The 17,489-nt window shown below is 49.7% G+C and overlaps 1 protein-coding gene and 1 long non-coding RNA gene across 5 annotated transcripts in view; one reads left to right on the forward strand and one right to left on the reverse strand.

Moving 5' to 3' along the window:
- TRIM62 (tripartite motif containing 62) overlaps positions 1-5,761 on the reverse strand; it is a 27,636-nt gene extending 21,875 nt beyond the window's left edge. Inside the window, exon 1 of the mRNA XM_008156979.3 lies at positions 5,354-5,761. Within this exon, the coding sequence (XP_008155201.2) occupies positions 5,354-5,761 (408 nt within the window). The remainder of the gene's footprint in view (positions 1-5,353) is intronic.
- On the forward strand, positions 5,375-13,361 carry LOC114228201 (uncharacterized). Of its 4 annotated transcripts, none has more exons than XR_008556991.1 (4): positions 5,375-5,443; positions 7,109-7,208; positions 7,490-7,585; positions 12,997-13,361. It is a non-coding gene; the product is annotated as an uncharacterized LOC114228201 (long non-coding RNA). The 4 variants fall into 4 exon arrangements; XR_003614312.2 differs by lacking the exon at positions 5,375-5,443 and adding an exon at positions 5,455-5,536; XR_003614314.2 differs by lacking the exon at positions 5,375-5,443 and adding an exon at positions 5,780-5,848.
- The last annotated feature ends 4,128 nt before the right edge of the window (positions 13,362-17,489 follow it).

Below are 17,489 nucleotides of genomic sequence, written 5' to 3' on the forward strand. Positions count from 1 at the left end.
GGGGAGGCTGAGTTCTGAGCTGGACAGACCCCAGTCCGAATCCCTCTCTGCCTCCCACTTGCAGTGTGATCTTGGGCAAGTTACTGGACCTCTCAGCCTCCGTGTCTTCATCGGTGCAGTGGTGCGGAGTCCCACTCGGGGAGCAGGGAAAGAATAAAGGGCCGTTGGGAGGATTCAATGCCCGTAGCGGCACCTGGCACACAGCAAGTGCCTAAGAAACTTCTTCAGCCAGTGGTTGTTGTTGTTGTTGTTGTTTTTTAGAGTTGTTATTATTTCTGTTGTTGTCACTCCCCACCAGATCCTTCTCTCTATGTAAAATAAACTTCAACTCTAAGTTTCTGTACTGTAGCCTGTGCTTAGCCAAGGTGTCCCGGATGAGCCGGGCATTCCTGGCTGCCCAAAGACACCTGTGAGGAGGGAAGTGAAGAGACCAACAGCTACCTCCGGGTTTGACTCACTGCCACCTCGCCCCCATGGAGGCTGCTGTTTGCACATAAATCCTGCCCTGTCCTGGGACACAGACAACCTGGCTGCCTCCCTGTCCTTCCTATCTGTCATTTCTTTGGATGGGAAGCAACTCTCTCCCCTCTTTACACAGTAAGTGGACAGCCTTGTTCCTACTTCCATTTCCCAGACTGGGAAAGGGTGCAGAGAAGCAGTACCTTCCATTCAGGTGGAGCAAGCAGGATTGGAACCCAGCCCCCCAACCCTGCTCTTTCCCTGTGCGGCTGCCTGGGCATCTCTGGATCACCACACCCAGTTTTTCAAGGCTCCCATCCAAGGCTGATCCACCACTGTCTCCCTTGGTAGGAAGGAGGCCTTGGGAAAGGCTCCAATGGTCACATGAGGCCTGGAGGGGGTGTTTGAGACGGAATCAGATCCCTTCTTAGGTTAGGAAGCTGAGATGGCCAGAGAGCCGCATACTATGCCTGACCCAGATGCCATCCAGCCACCTGCCCTCGGTGCATCAGCTGGTACAGGTGGCCTGTGTCCTTAGCCTGACCCTGGGCTGAGTACTTGTAATACAAAGACGGCAGGATCGGGGTGGGGAGGTGGAAAGACGACTACCCGGCTCTCAGAAGTAGCTCGCAGGCTATGAGCGGCCCAGTCAGACTGGCTTCAAATCCTGCCTCTGCTATTTACTAGCTGGCTGACTGAACAAGTCACTGCATTCCTGAGTCTCTGTTTCCTTATCTGTAAAAGGAACAAATTACAGAACCCACTGGACAGGGTGTTATGAAGATTAACCGAGGCAATACCAGAAAAGCGCTTAGTACAGCCCCAGGCATTAGGCTAGAGCTCAAGAAATATTAGCGGAGAAGTCCCAAAACCTACTGAGATGGGGCTCCTCCCTCCCCTTTGCACCATGATCTAGTGCTCAGAAGTGGGAAAAAAAAAAGGGGGGGGGGGAGATGTACACACTCACGTGCTATTTACACAACAAAAATTCTATAGAACTAGAAAGCAGTTCTTAACAGGTTTCTCTATGGGATGGGACTACAGGGAGACTTTAACGTTTACATTATATAGCTCTGTTTATTATGCTAATTCTATCATCAGAAAAAAAATCAAAATGGTTGTGTGCCACTCTGTGCCAGGCACAGTATCAGGCACCTTGGACACAGCACCTTTCACCCACGTTATAGATGAGCAGGCCAAGTGACCTGACCAAGGACATGCAGCTTCTCAGTGATGATGCCAGGATCTGACCCCAGCAGTGGGACCAATTCTGCCTGGCAGTTCAGGGAAAGCTTCACGGGGCAGGTGATATTTGAGCTGAGCCTGGAAAGCTGAGTAGGACTTCTTCAGGCCTGGGCTCTCAACCGGGGCTGATTTTGACCTCAGGGGACATGGGATGAAGTATGGAGACATTTTTGGTTGTCATAACTCCGGGGGAAGGGCGCTACTAGCATTTAGTCTGTAGAGAGAGGCCAGGGATCCTGCCTGCTACACATATAATGCATAGGACTGCCTTGGACAACAAAGACTTACCTGGCCCTAAATATCCATAGTGCAGAGTATGATGTAATATCCTAGAGCTGCTATTATTTATTAAGTGCTTACAATGTGCCAAGTGCAGTATTAAGTTCTTGCAAATGTCATCAAATTTAATCCAACCCCATTACTCCACGCTGTCAATGAGGAATGTGAGGCTCAGAGATGATACATAACTTTCTTAAGGTCACACAACCAGAAAATGGCAGCACTGGGTTGGAGCTGCCTGAATACAAAACCAGACCTTTTAACCTTTCTGTTCTGCTACCTCCAGGATGTATAATACATTTAAAAGCTTCAGATCACCTGCTAGGCGGGGTGTGGGGGTCTCCAGCTGAGCCTACGCCCCGCCTCCTCTGGCCTTGAGGCCTTGGGCAAGGCGCCTTCCCCTCCTGCCATTCCCCATCTGTCAAGTGAAGGTTGCACCAGCCAATCTCCAAGGCCCTGCCAGCGCCACGTCTGTTATCTTTAGGAGAGGGGCCCAATCCCAGGCTCCAGAAGCCTGCAGCTGGGAAAGGAGGGGTGTGGGGGCAGCTCAGCCTCAGACCCAGGGCATAAGGAGCTCATAAGGAGAGAGATGCAGGTAGGGGTTGGAGTGGCTTGAACCTTACCCAGGAGCTTATCTCTCTAATGGGGAGGCACGTTTCTCTGCCACCTTCTTGCCAAGCCCAAGTGGGCACCAAAGCCAGGCCTCCTGGGGCAAGAGAGGCAGGGCTGGGCATTTCCCCAGGTGGACATGTGAGTTCTCACAGGTAGAAGGAGAAAGAATGGGAGTGCGTGCTGACCAAGCCCCACCACGGGCCAGGCGTCGCTAGCAGGTTCATCACAGGTCAGCTTCATTAAAATCCTGGTAGGAAAGAATCACCCTGACCCCAGTTAACAGATGGGAGCAGCAAGGCTACATGCAGCGACTTAGCTGAGTTACACAGATAGCGGTGAAGGTAGGTTTGGGACGCAAGTTGCTGACCCAGGGCGGTACACCAGAAGGTAAGTGAGTGGCAGTCCTGTTTGTCTTGTTACCCAAGAATGAAAAGTGTTTCAGTAACATTTGGAGAAAATATATATGCAATTTCTCCTATATTCCCCAGGACACAAAATGGACTACAAAAAACCCAAACACAGTAATTCTGATTTTCTGGTTTACTGAAAAAGGAACCAAGGTTCAGTGGGCAGAGGCCTCTCCAGCTAGAAAGTCCGACAGGAAGAGGAGGGATGAGGGGCAGGGGAGGGATCTGGCCAGGGTCAGGCTGTGCTTTCTAGCCGGGATCGATCTCTCATTGTCTGGCAGTGTGTTTTTGGGTAAGTCACACCCCCTGTCTAGACCTCAGTCTCCACATTTATGTAATCAAGAGGCTGGACAGATGGTTTCAGACAAAGTCCCTTCAAACTCCTACAACCTGCACCTGGTCCTGTCAAAGATTCTTTCCTCTTCCCAGTTTTTGTGACCTCACAGACGAGGAGATGGGGCCACCAGTGCTTGGGACAAGGAACTCTGGAGGTCAAGGGCCAATACTAGCCTGTGCAAGCTCCCAGAGCCCCCAACCCTTGCTCTCCATACTCAGAGCCAGACTGGAAGGAAGTCAGTCATGGTTTTGGGATGAAAGGGGCGGGGAATGGGGAACATAGGCCATTTCTCCTGGGACCAACGCTCATCTCCATGAGCACCTGCTGGGTACAGGCTGACTTGTAGGGACTCAGGTACACGGATTGGGAGGAACCCCCTAAAATATGGGACAAAGTTGTTCTTTATCTCCTGCATAAGCATCTTGCAGGCCAGAAAGCTCACTCCCGCAAGTTAGCCCACTGCATTTTCATAAAATGTTTGAGTTGAAACTCTTCTGCTTCTAAAGGCTCCATAGTCTGGGCCAGTTCTGGTCAAGGTTGGTCATTCATTCATTCAATCTTTACTGATATGCACTGTCGGCCAGGCTCTGTGCCAGGCTTTGAGCCCATAGATATGATGAATAAGAGACTGTCTCTGTCCTTGGGGAACTTATGTGCCAGACGGTATGCCAAGGCCAGAGGTGTGAGGCTGCTGGATTTAAATGGTTTAGCTTGAGAAAGAGATTCCAGGCTTCAATAAGCTTGGAACTATTTTATTAAATACAGTAAAGTGAGTTTCTTTGCTACTGCCCAATCCTTTAATATGCAAATGTACACTGAGAATCCTCTAAGGGGAATATAGAGAATATCCTTTAATATGCAAATGTACACTGAGAATCCTCTAAGGGGAAATAGAGAATATACTATATTTCCCAAATATAGATAATCTGGAACACTTTTTAAAACACCATACTTATTAACAGAGAACATCAGGGGACATGCAGCTCTAATGCTATTTTTTCCTTCTTTTTTTTGGCCAGTGGAACTTGGGGAAGGCTTACACAGAGAGAATGTGTGAGCAGGGCTTTGAGAACTGAGTAGGAGTTGGCTAGTGAAGATGGGCAGGTTTAAGGGAGACCATTTACAGTCTTAGGCAGACTATGCTCAGGTTGCCATGCATGTGCTCTTTCATTTAGTCTGCAAAGGTCCTGATGTGAGTGACAGCGCCAAGGAGGTCATCAAAAGCCCCTGGAGACTCCTACAGGTCCACACCCTGACTCCTACAGGTCCACACCCTCACCTCACAGCCTCATTCTCCGAATCTTGGCCTTCACGTCCTGTCCCCACTCTCAACCAGGGCTCTACTCTGGTTTAAATCCCAAATGGTCCTTACAGTATCTCCACTGGATCCCAGCCTTAACCCCTTACACACCTCAGCCTAGCCCTTGGTACCCAAACCCACTCTCTCAGCAGTTTGCTGACCCTAACCTAAACCCTCTCTTGGATTTAATCCCTACCTGCCCAATTCGGGTACTGCCCCGTGGTCCTGATACACACATGATGGGCCTCCACACCTGCTGCTCAGCTACTCCATGCAGTCTTGACCCATCCTTGGAGACGGTTCCACCCCCTGTCTAGCCCTGACTGTACCCCCATTCCAATCTGTGTCTGTCCCCAACTCTGTTCTAAACCATTCTTTTGTGGGCCCATCTCCAGCCCCAGCCCCAGCCCCATGACAACTGACGGTGGCCCTACCCTTGGCCAGCTCTGATTCAGTCCATTCCCATTTGTCCCTCCCTGACTCTATTGGTGCCCTCTCCGCAACCACGGACTTACCCCAACTTCAGTCTATCTCAGACCCCGCCCCTCACCGCAGCCCCGCCCCGGCCCCGCCCCCATGCTAGTTCTGATAGGGCCCTGACCCCGCCGGCGGCCCCGCCCCGTGGCAATTATGGTTTGGCCCCGCCCACGGGCCAGCCCTGACTCGGCCTCCGGGCCTGCAGAGTCCCCGCCCGAGGCCCGCCGGGCGGCTCACCTGCAACTCCTCGAAGGCATCGTCGATGCCGGTGACCTGGTGCTGCTCGTGCAGCGCGGGCTCGTCGCAGAAGAAGCACAGCAGCGTGCGGTCCGTGAGGCAGAAGAGCTTGACCTTGTCGTGCGCCTGGCAGGGGCGCGCGGCGCGGCGCGCATTGAGGATGGCGTCCAGCGGGAAGGCTCGGTAGCGCTCCACGATGTTGGCCAGCTTGAGGCTGGGCGCGAACGCGGGCTCGGCGAACGTTCGCCGGCACTCGGGGCAGTCGCGGGCGCCCTGCGCCTCCTGCCTCACCCAGTGCTCGGCGATGCAGCGGCGGCAGAAGTAGTGCTCGCAGCCCAGGCTCACCGGGTCCTGGTAGATGCTCAGGCAGATGGAGCAGAGCAGCTCGTCCTTGAGGCTGCACGCCATGGCGCCAGGGGCGGCGGAGACGGGGGCTGCGATGCAGGGGGGCTGCTGAGAGAGCGCGGCGTTGTCGGGGGCGGCACCGAAGGACAGGTGCGGGGAGCGGGCCGGGAGGGGAAGGAGCGGGCGCTACGGCCCGGGAGACAGGTAGTACGAGGAAGGGGTGCGGAGTGGAGACTACCCGAGATGCAGTTTAGGAAGGTGGTCCCGAGGCAGTGGGTGACCGGGAGCGATGGGTGCTGGAGGGAGTGCGCCGTGGGTGTCTGAGGGAAGGGGCTCCTGGCAGGAAGGTTCTAGGGGGAGGGGCAGTCTGAAGGAATGGGTGCTGGGAGAAGGGGATCCGGGAGGGGGACGGAGGCCGGGGGGGGGGGGGGGCTGAAATCCCGGGATGGGTGCGATGGGGGAGGGGGAGAAGCTGGGGATAGGGAATTCTGGGGGAGGGAAAAGCCATTGGGAGCCGCACCAGGGCTGTGCCTGGCAGAGGAAAGGAGGGGTGCGAGCACGTTCCTCAGCCCGGTCCCGGCCCCAAGACCCGACTCAGCGCGTATTCTTACCCCCGCCGGCTCCGCGGCCACAGCTCCGGTCCCAGCTCAGCTTCTCAACCCGGAACCAGCCGAGCCGGAGCGGCCAGCAGCCTCGACTCCCTCCCCGCCCCCGCGGGCGGGACCCAAGTGACTCCGCCCTCGCGGCGGGCGGGGGAGAGAAGGAGCGGGGCCCAGCCTGCAGCCCGTGGGGGCCCTCCCAGCCCCCACCATTCTCCCACTCCTGAACCCAGCTGTTCTTCAGGGTTTGCACTTGGAACAACACCCAGGTCTTGCTTAGGGTCCCTGCGGTGCGGGGACAGCTAACCTGAGAGCCTAACGAATAAAAGAGGAACATCTTTTTGTCATCAACTTAAAGACTTGGGAAAAATAATATGTATGTTATCTGCATAGAATACAACTTTGTATAACATATAAAGATCAAACTCGAGGAATACCCTGCTTGCCTAGAGCAGTTCAAGACCCTCACATCCCTAAGTCCTGGGGACCCGTTTCCTTTTCCCTTTATTTTTTTTAAAATTACTTTATTGTTTAAGGTATCACATATTTGTCATCAACCCCCCCCCCATTCCCATCCCAACCCCCCCCACACACGCATGCCCCTATCCCCCTGTTGTCCGTGATCACTGGTTAGGCTCATATGCAAGCACACAAGTCCTTTGGTTGATCTATCTCCCTGGTCCCCACCCTCCCCTACCTTCCCTCTGAGGTCTGACAGTCTGATCAATGCTGTTCTTGTTCTTCAGTCTATGTTGTTCATCATTTCCCCTAGATGAGTGAGCTCATGTGATATCCTTTTCCCTTTCTTAAGGAATGCTTTGGGAAGAAGTTGGGAAAGCTCTGGCCCTGGCTAACATCTGACCCAAGGAGCTGCCTCCATGCAGCAAACATTTTTCGAGTGCCGTATTTGTGTAAGTGTGTGGGGTGGGGGTGGGGGTGGAGCAGCAGAAAGAGTAACAGGAGACCTTGTTTGTACGCCAGATGGAGAGGGGATTCGAGCAGGACGGACAGCATGTGCAGAAGCATAGCGGTGTGAAGGGGGAGGGCACATGGGGGGGAAGTGCAAGTAGTTCTGTACTGTTGGGGGGAGGGGCTTGGGTGAGGTGAAGGGTGTTGAGGGTCATGGTAAAGGATTTCCTGAAGGCATGGGGTTTTTGATCAGGAAAATGACCGGGTCTGACATGGGTTTCAGGAAGTCCAGGAGATGCTCGTTATACGATCAGCAAAGTGAAGACAGAGACCCTTTCTGATGTGTCTGCAAATACGCAGTGCTCCGTACACAGTAAAGGTGTGTGGCTGAATAACGGTGGCAAAGATGTGGATTTCAGGAAGAGAGCCCGGGTACCAGTTAGGTCACGGTTGTCATAATGCCTGCAGGACATGAGACCTGCACGGGGGCCATGCAGTGGGTAAGGAGAGAAGCTAGGGTACTGAAAGCATAGACACTGACATTTGTAATAATTGGATATGGGGGTGAGAAAGAAGAGGCACTGAGGGTAGCTCCCCAGCTTCTGAGTCCTCCAGCAATGTCTTCACTGGGATTACACTTTATTGAGGTACTAGTGGCCCAGTGCACGAAATTCGTGCAAGGGAGGGGGGTCCCCTCAGCCCAGCCTGCACCCTCTCCAATCTGGGACCCTTCGAAGGATGTCCTACTGCCGGTTTACAGGGATCGGGCCTAAACTGGCAGTCAGACATCCCTCTTGCAATCTGGGACTGCTGGCGCCTAACCGCTCACCTGCTTACCTGCCTGATTGCCCCTAACCACTCTGCCTGCCAGCCTGCTCGCCCCCAACTGCCCCCCCCGCCGCCAGCCTGATCACTCCCAACTAACCCCCCGTGCCAGTGTGCTCACCCCCAACTGCCCCCCCCGTGCCAGTGTGCTCACCCCCAACTGTCCCCCCTGCTGGCCTGCTCACCCCCAGCTGCCCCCCCTGCTGGCCTGCTTGTCCCCACCTTCCCTCCCTATTGGCCTGCTCGTCCCCAACTGCCCCCCTGTTGGCCTGCTCCCTCCAAACTGCGCCCCCCCCACTGTCCTGATCACCTCCAACTGACCCCCACTGACAGCCTGCTTGCCCCCAACTGGCCCCCCTGCTGGTCTGCTCACCCCCAACTGCCCCCACCTCCAGCCTGATCACCCCCAATGACCCCCCCCCACCAGCCTGATCACCCACAACTGCCCTCCCCTCTTGGCCTCTAACCGCCTCTACCTCGGCCCCGCCACCATGGCTTTGTCCAGAAGAACGTCCGGAAGGTCTCCTGGAAGGTCTCCCAGTCTAATTAGCATATTACCCTTTTATTAGTATAGATAATTTAAGAAACAGCTTGAAGTTTACTCCTCTGCTGTTCATGTGTCCTCCATCACACCATCACCCGGTCCCATGTCTCCGTCATTGCCAGGAAACAAGTCGGTTGCTCGTGCAGCAGTGATTCCTTCCCTTTTCCTTGCAATCAGAGCCCTGATTTTATTCAGGTGGTTCCCTTCCTCGTGTGACCAAAGAAGTGAGCCCCATTTGGTCCACGTCCATTGTGGTGGTTACATGCCTCTTGCCAGTGATGTCTTGGGCTTGGACACGTGAGGCAGGTCTGGCCTGAAAAACCAGAGGGGAAGCCTATGGTAGGGAGGGAGCTTCTAGAAAGGATCTCTTCACTTTAAAAATCAGTCTACCCGCTTCTCTGGGTGTGGATGTGGTTGGCGGTGATGCTTGGATTGCCGCAGCCATCGTGGTCCCAGTCTGAGGATGCAGCCAACACCTGGCTGAATCCAAGAGGGAGCTAGGGAAGAGGAGCTGGCTGGCCGAGACAGAGCCTGGACTGTGAGATGGTCCATCCTATTGCTTAAGCAAGTTTGATAGCCTGTGCTGCCACTTGACAACCAAAAGAATCACAAATGACATGCTGATATGCACTCCCGTTAAAAAAAAATGTGTTTTGTTTTTTGTGTTTTTTTTTTTTTTTGGTAAGGAGGGCATGGTCTAAATTATTGAATTATTTGAAGTAAAATAAAAAAGGCTTCATTTATTCAACATGTAATCCATACTCCTCTTCTATAGCAACAAAGTAGCTGGAAAAATATCTGGTCAGCTAGAGACCCCACACTTTCCAGCTGCTCTGAGTGTGGCTTCCTGACGAAGTCCTTTCCGGTAAGACGTAAGTGAAATAGCCCGTAAGGCACTAGGTTTTTGCTCCTCCATGTTCCATTGAGTTGGAACACAGATGTGCCAGGGACTCAACCTCAGGATTACTTCAAAGGGTCTGACAGAAGGAACCTGGGTTCCTGAATGACTATATGGAGCAGAGCCACCTACCCATGGGGACTAGCTAGAGTGTGAGAAATAAATTTCCATTTTCTATAAGCCGTTGTATTTGGCGTGTTTGTTGCAGCAGCTTAACACTCCCAGTGCTATTCTATATCTGTTTTGAGAAGAGACTCTGGTACTATTTAATGCTGTTGTCTAAATAGCTACTTTCAGTAGCCAAGTTCCTCTTAATATTCAGCGCCAATCTCTTCCAACGTGTATGGAAAGTGGTTTCCTCTGGCTGAAACTTACAGCCTCTTTGACCTTTCACAATACTTTCCAGCTTTTAGCCTTTTCACCCTTGGAGCTGTTCTTCTTCTGGCCTTACATCATCTCAGCTGCTAAAGAAAAAAACGACAGGCCCAAAATGGTGTCATTTGTGCTAAAAGCCAGTGATACCAAATCTAATACCTGATCTCTGTCATTGCCAGAAACAACTTGGTTGCTTATGCAAGCAGTGATTCATTGACTTTTATAATAAGGTGACCAGATTTTAACACTGGTAAAGCGGGACACCATTGACCGGGAGGGGGGGGGGGGGGTGTTTCTTTTTTAAAAAAAATATATTTTATTGATTTTTTACAGAGAGGAAGGAGAGGGATAGAGAGTTAGAAACATCGATGAGAGAGAAACATCGATCAGCTGCCTCTTGCACACCCCCTACTGGAGAGGAAGGGAGAGGGTTAGAGAGTTAGAGACATCGATGAGAGAGAAACATCGATCAGCTGCCTCTTGCACACCCCCTACTGGGGATGTGCCCGCAACCAAGGTACATGCCCTTGACTGGAATCGAACCTGGGACCCTTGAGTCCGCAGGCCGACGCTCTATCCACCGAGCCAAACCGGTTTCGGCCCGGGGGGAGGGAGGGGGTTCTTGATTAAAAATTTGGTCTATATTGTAATCACTTTTGTTTTTTTTTAATAAAAGGAAATTCACTTCTTAGATCATCGTTGAATTTGCATCCTCTTTTCTTTCTCATTATGTTAAAAATCTAAAAAAATAATTTAAAATTATATTATAAATTATTATATACATATTGCTTAAAAACACAGTAAGTAGGTACATAATTACATGAACATATTTTATTGTTAGTTTATAAATTAAATTAATTTGATTGTTATAAAGTAACTATATTTTAAAAATTATTTTAATCCTATATTTCTTTCTAAATAATAACAATACTAACTTGTATTATTTTTCCTCTGAATTTGCCATTACGTAAGTCGTAAGTTTCACTTTCAAGGCCGGCGCTAGACTTTTTGCCGCCACTATAAAATATAAATAATACGAGTACTGTCTGATAAATTCAAGAAAATTTATGTATTTGTGAAATAAATAAATTACTTACCTAAATTATCTGAATAGCTGATTTGTAATGACATTACTTGTTCAACTAGCTTACTAGCACGCAGCACAATGTGTATCGTCTGAGAGACAGTTACAAAATGTCTTCGTCGTTGCCAATCCCAAAAAATGCCATTGTTCATTAAGTCCAAACAGTGGTGGTCGAATTCTAACAACTGATCAACAATGCGAACTTTGATAAGCAGTTCTTGATAATCAGTTCTCAACAATTATTTGTATTATTAAAGTTTAACATTATAAAATTAACAAAAATAATATAAAACTCATATCCTGGCTAAATAGCCACATGGCCGCCGAAAACCGTATATTCCCTTCCCGTTCTCCCGCCGTTCCCTAGCTTGTCGTGCATTCTTTCCAAAAATCGGGACTTTTTTAAAACGCCGCGGGACACGGGACAAATTGTTAAAAATCGGGATGTCTGGTCACCTTATTTTATAATCTTATTTAATCAGTCTGGAATTTTCTGATCAAGCACCAGTAAGGTAATCTGTCACATAGTCCTCTCCATCCCCCTTAGAAAGAAGAGGCAATTGACATCATAAAAACCCTTTCCTATCTTTTCCGCCAGAGAAAAGATGTCCAAGCCCCCAAACAATCCTTTTCCTTTCACTAATTGAAAGAAATCCCCTTTCCCCTCACTTCTTTCTATGCAATCCTCCCGTTTTGTACGACGCCTTGGAGCACCCTTCTAGTTGCTAGATGGGACGCTGCCCTACTCATGGATTGTTTACTGAAGCCAATGAGATGTTCAAATTTACTCAGTTGAATTTTGTTTTTAACACAGTTAAGATGCATAGTACTCTATGCAAACTGTTGGTTATACTTAAGTTTGTCAAGCCATTGCTCTTTCTGGATGTCTGTTGAGGGGTCTAAGCCTTAGAGATCCTGACGGCAGTATATGCTTCCTTTCACACTCTAAAAAAAATAATAACATCAGGAATTAAAACAAAACAATCCAAGAGATATTGTTGAGTGGAAAAAGAAAGGAAGGCCCCAACACACACAGACACAGGTATGAACACACAGTCGTACACATATGCATTATATGTGTAGCAAAAATGTGTAGAACTCTAGCAATTTTAAATGTGTTTATCTATAGGCTAGGATTATGGGGGGACCTCATACATTGTCTACCTCTGTTTATTATGTAATTTTATAATCAGAATAAAAAAGACCCAGTGGAGTCTTCTTATTCATGGATTTCATATTTGCAAAGTCGCCTACTCCTAAAATGTACCTGCAGCCCCCCAAAATCAATACATGAGGTGCTTTCGCAGTCATCTGTGGACATAGGCCTGCGCCGAGGGGTGAACATGTTAGTTGCCCAACATGCATGTTCCCAGCTGAGGTCCAACAAGGCGGCCTCTGCCCTCTTGTCTCAGCTCTCAGGCTGTACACTAGTATCCGTTTTGTGGTCTAGTTGCTGTCATGCTTTTCTCATTTCTGTGCTTTCCTGGTTGGTGATTTTGCTATTTAAAATGGCCCCCAACTGTAGTGCCGAAGCTCTGTCTAGACGGCGCTCCTCAGCGCAGGAAGGCTATGCTGTGCCTTAGGGAGAAAATGTGTGTGTTGGATAAGCTTCATTCGGGCATGGATTATAGTGCTGTTGGCCATGAGTTCAATGCTAATGAATCAACAGTATTAAATAAGGCGTTTTTAAACAGAAACACACAGGAAACACAGTTGTGTATTGATTGGTTGGTGAAAACATGGCCTGAGGCTCATAGGAACCTGACCCTGTATTTCCTTATGGGGCGATGATTCAGTAGTTGCTCTTTCAGTCTTTGGGGCAACTTTATAGAACAGAACAGTGAATAATGAAGGTCGACTGCATTTAAAATTGTTGTGTCTAACAGCATCCACCAATACAAGGTACCAACACCCTTTCCATCCAGGTAACATTGGCTCGGGCCTGCTCAAAGCGGGAGGGGAAAGAAAATGAATACCAAGCCTCTCCTGTGTGCCAGGCACCGTGCTAGGTGCTTCATGTCCATTATTTTGTTTAATCCTCACGATAGCCCTCCTTGTTTGCAGACGAGGAAACTGCTGCTCAGAGCAAGGCTTCTCCACCCCAAGCTGCTGGAGAAGACCCCACAGTTGCGCGAAGGCCACATCTGGGCCCTCAGCTCCATCCCGTGGTCTTTATAAACAGTCCAGCTGGGCCCCCTCTCTCAGTCCCTTCCCCACCTTTGCAGACCTTTGCCTGTCTCTGCAAGCAACACAGACACACCCTTCTCCTTTTCTCCGTGGGGGACCTTGCCTCCCACTCATGGAGAAAGCAGAGGGGGGCGGGGAGATTCTCAGATTCCAGTCCCCTTCAACCTATCAACTTATCCACAGAAACGCCTCAAGTCCGCTGTGAAATGAGGCAGTGTAAAATAAACACATGATGAAGTCAACGCGTTTATAGCTTTATTCATCCTCACCCCTTTCCTCCCGTCTGAAGATGGAGTGTGCTTTCTGTTCAAAACTAATTCCTCCCCCTGGGCCCTAGTCTAATCCCCTCAGGCCTCCTCTGGGACCCAACTCCTTCAATTACCCTCCTCTCTCCTCTGTTTGGTATTTTGGTCTCCCTCCTCAGCATGGGTTGCTTTCTCTCAGCTTATAAACATGCTCAAGTTTCTCTGAAAACAGCAGTTCCCCCACCCCCGGGCTACCAGCTTACTTCTTGCCTTTCTCTAGCCTGGCCTCTTGAAAGGTTCGTCCGCACACCCTCTCCTGCCTTTCATCAGCCACACAGTCTGGCTCTGCTCCCCACCACCCCACTGCACTCACTAATAATCTCCTAATTGCCAATTAAAGATAGCTGCTAATACACAGTTGCTGCTGCAGAAAAACAAAAGACAGAGAAACGTTCAAAGGAAATGTGAAATATTCATGATTCCACCACCTAGAGAGTACTGTTAATACTAGGTTTATGTCCTTATAGACCTTTGTTACATATTATACGTGCGCGTATGCACACGCGCGCACACACATACACAGACACACACACACACACAAAGGAGGAGGAAGGAGAAGGGGAAAGGGAGAGGGGGAGAGGAAGATTTTCTAAAAATAGAAATGAATGCACTCTGTAAACCATTGCTTCTCTAAGCATGGTCCTTGAACCACATGTGTCTTAGCACAGGTTCTCCCAAGGGCTGACCTTGAGAAAGGCTGGAGTGAAAACAGCTTACTTGGGAAGTGTAAGGAACACGCCTAGGGAGGTGGAAAGCGGCCCCAGGGCAGGGAAGGCAGTCCCACAAGGCTGCACGATGGAGCCAGGGGGCACCTGCTGATTTCTCCTGCAGGGACTCTAGAGAAGAGGGTAAGACACATGCCAAAGAACGATGCCGCCCAAAGGGCAAGGGAGCTGAGCATTCGTACACCATCTGTGAGTGCTGAGGCTGCTCCCCAGCCCTGCAATGCAGTCCTGCTTCTGCGGTTCTGGGGAAAGGCTCCCTCAGCCACAATGCAGGTGCTGGCCGCTGGGAGTGTGGGGAGCACACCGACAGGTCTGAGGGGCAAGGGCAGGACCACGGCAGGATCTGTGACAGTCCACCCCTTACAGCCGCTCAGAGCAGCTTGCACACCACAGTGGTTACGTGTCCTGCCACTGCTTCCTCTAGGTGGTGGCCAGTCACAGTTTATGTTAAAAAGCAGAGGAAGGAGACAATAGGAGGGGCAGTGGAACAAGCTACAGACCCCATTGCTGGGGTTGGACCTGAGATGAACCAATGCTCATCCTTTTTCTTCTCCACCACTCATTCTAAATGCCAACCACGTGGGCCAGCATTTCCATTACCCCTGCCATTTCAATGACTCCTTTCCTTGCCTCCCAGTCTCCTGGAATGAAGAATTCAAAATTGTCAGGGGTCAGGTATAATTTTAGTAAAACTATTACTGTGTCCTCTAGGAGAAGTGTTTTCCCCACACCCTCTGGAAACGAGAATTTCTAGTCCAGCAGAGCCTAAGGCTTTGGGGATAAAGAGCATAAATTCACCAAGCTAGTCATGGAGAATAAAAGTCAGAGGAGCCTTTCCCGTGGTTCCTAGACCTGTGTATTTTACTGAGCATGGTACTGTACATAGATAATGACTATTTGCTTAAGGAATATAAATCTATCTTCAGGACAGCACCCCAACCTTTTCTTCAAACTTAGTTATACCTCCAAGTGATTATTACATTTTCTCAGGAGGGCAGCTTTTGGTTAATATGGCATATAGTAGAACCCATGGATAACAGGTTATATGTCCACTTCCTCCATGGTCATGTTATGGGAGAATTCCCAGGAAGAGAAATTAGCTACTCTGGGAGCCCTCAGATAGCAATGCTAGCAGAGACACCATAGACCAGTGATGGTGAACCTATGACACGCGTGTCAGCACTGACACGCGTATCCATTTCTGATGACACGCGGCCGCTGAGACGGCCACATGCCGAGGATGAAACATTTGCTGCTCCTGAGGATGAAACATTTGCGAAATAATGTTTTTTCCTCAAAGTGACACACTACCCGAGTTAGGCTCAGTTTTTTGGCGAAGTTTGACACACCAAGCTCAAACGGTTGCCCATCACTGCCATAGACCAAGAAGGCAATCCGGTGTCAATCCCATGAAGTCATGGAGGAATCATGGCCCTTCTAGGATGGTTGGGTTCATTATAATCAACCTGTCCCATGTGGCTGGGTGCTCTCCTTGAGGGATGGTACCATATCAAGAGCTCAGCATCATCTCTGCTCTGATAGACTGGACACTTAGTAGTAGTAATTCCTAGATCAGCTTGGGTGAGAGGGAGTCCTGCTGTTGGATCATGCATGGCTTCCATCCTTGCTACCAGGCTACTCAGTTCACCGGCCCATTGTGCATGTTCTAAGGTGCCTGAGGTGAGAGAATGACTTATTTCAAATGAATGAATCGTCCTATCTACCTGGTTGTTCAGTACCTCCTCTACCTGGTTGTTCAGTACCTATCTACCTGGTTGTTCAGTACCTCCTCAGTCTCTGGTAGACACTGGAATGAGACAGAGATCCATACATTTTATATCTTCTCTCAGAGGTCAATCCACAAGCTTCTTCTCCAGACTTCCTTAACTCTGGTTTTCAATCTTGTCCTTTGCAGGTTCCCGATTAACCAGCCAAATAGTCAGCACTGCCCAGGAGCCTTCCTTAGGCTACTTCTCCCTTTGAACCCCGTTGAGGACTTACTGCACTGCTTGACGTTCTGCCTCCTGGGAGACTGCCTCCTTCCTGTTACCATGCCAGACACTCGTATTGTGCTGACCTGTCCATAAACCAGGTCCAAGCTTTTACCTCTTCGGCAGTTGGTCATAAGGAATCTCCGATGAGTTCATAGGTGGGAGCTGAGGAAGAGGCTCCAGTGCAAAGAGGGGCGATAACCTGGGGCCTGGCCTGCTTGTGTAATTTATCTGTGACCTCTGGTTCTGCTCAGGTCTGGTCTTGAATGTCTCATTTCCATCCTACGATGGCTTGCTGTTGCACCTGTCTGACTTTATGACTTGGTGGATCTGACAGTACACAATTTACAATGGGAAGCTCTGGTCACAGGGTCAGTTGACTTCCTATGGTCAATTGCTCAGTCTCTGTTAGAACCCAGTAGCTCACGAGATGTTGATTTTCGAATATTGAATGCTTTCCTGCTGGAGAAAGCATGCCCTGGCTACAGAATCCTAGAGATCTGCACTGAAACCCTCCTACGGGGGCTTGCCCAAGGTTCCCTGTGTGTCCTTACCTACTATAAATACTTCCATCACCATGCATCTGATAACTGGATTGGAGCAGTATCCGCACGTGAGATATATGCTGTCTCCAAAATCAAGAGGTCTATTGAGTGGCTCTTTCTTGGTGGCAAGAGACACAAGGTACAATTCCTTGCATTTACTGATCACTTAGTAGTAGTAATACCTAGATCAGCTTGCGTGAGAGGAGCTTCCCTCTTGTGCATGTGTCTGAGAGGGCATCCAGTGTACTGGCCACTTCCTCTCTCTCAGGTCTGGTTAACATGATGTCATCAAGAGAGTATTCTTCAAAACCAGCATGAGGTTTTGAGGAATGGCAGGTACTGTATTGTGACAGAGTAGGAAGTTATCATAGCCCTGGGGCAAGACCATGAACAAATACTGCAGTTTGTTCCAGGGTCGTGGTCGGCAAACTGCGGCTCCCGAGCCACATGTGGCTCTTTGGCCCCTTGAGTGTGGCTCTTCCACAAAATACCATGGCCTGGGCGAATCTATTTTGAAGAAGTGGCATTAGAAGAAGTTTTAATTAAAAAAAATTGGCTCTCAAAAGAAATTTCAATCGTTGTACTGTTGATATTTGGCTCTGTTGACTAATGAGTTTGCCGACCACTATTCCAGGGGAATGCATATTGCTTCTGATCTTCCTGAAAATGACTCCTCTACCTGGTTGTTCAGTACCTATCTACCTGGTTGTTCAGTACCTCCTCAGTCTCTGGTAGACACTGGAATGATCACTTAGAACCCAGTAGCTCACGAGATGTTGATTTTCTGGGAGGAGGGGGGAGGGG

This window comes from Eptesicus fuscus, chromosome 9 (assembly GCF_027574615.1).
Source record: "Eptesicus fuscus isolate TK198812 chromosome 9, DD_ASM_mEF_20220401, whole genome shotgun sequence".
Taxonomy (NCBI): Eukaryota; Metazoa; Chordata; class Mammalia; order Chiroptera; family Vespertilionidae; genus Eptesicus; species Eptesicus fuscus.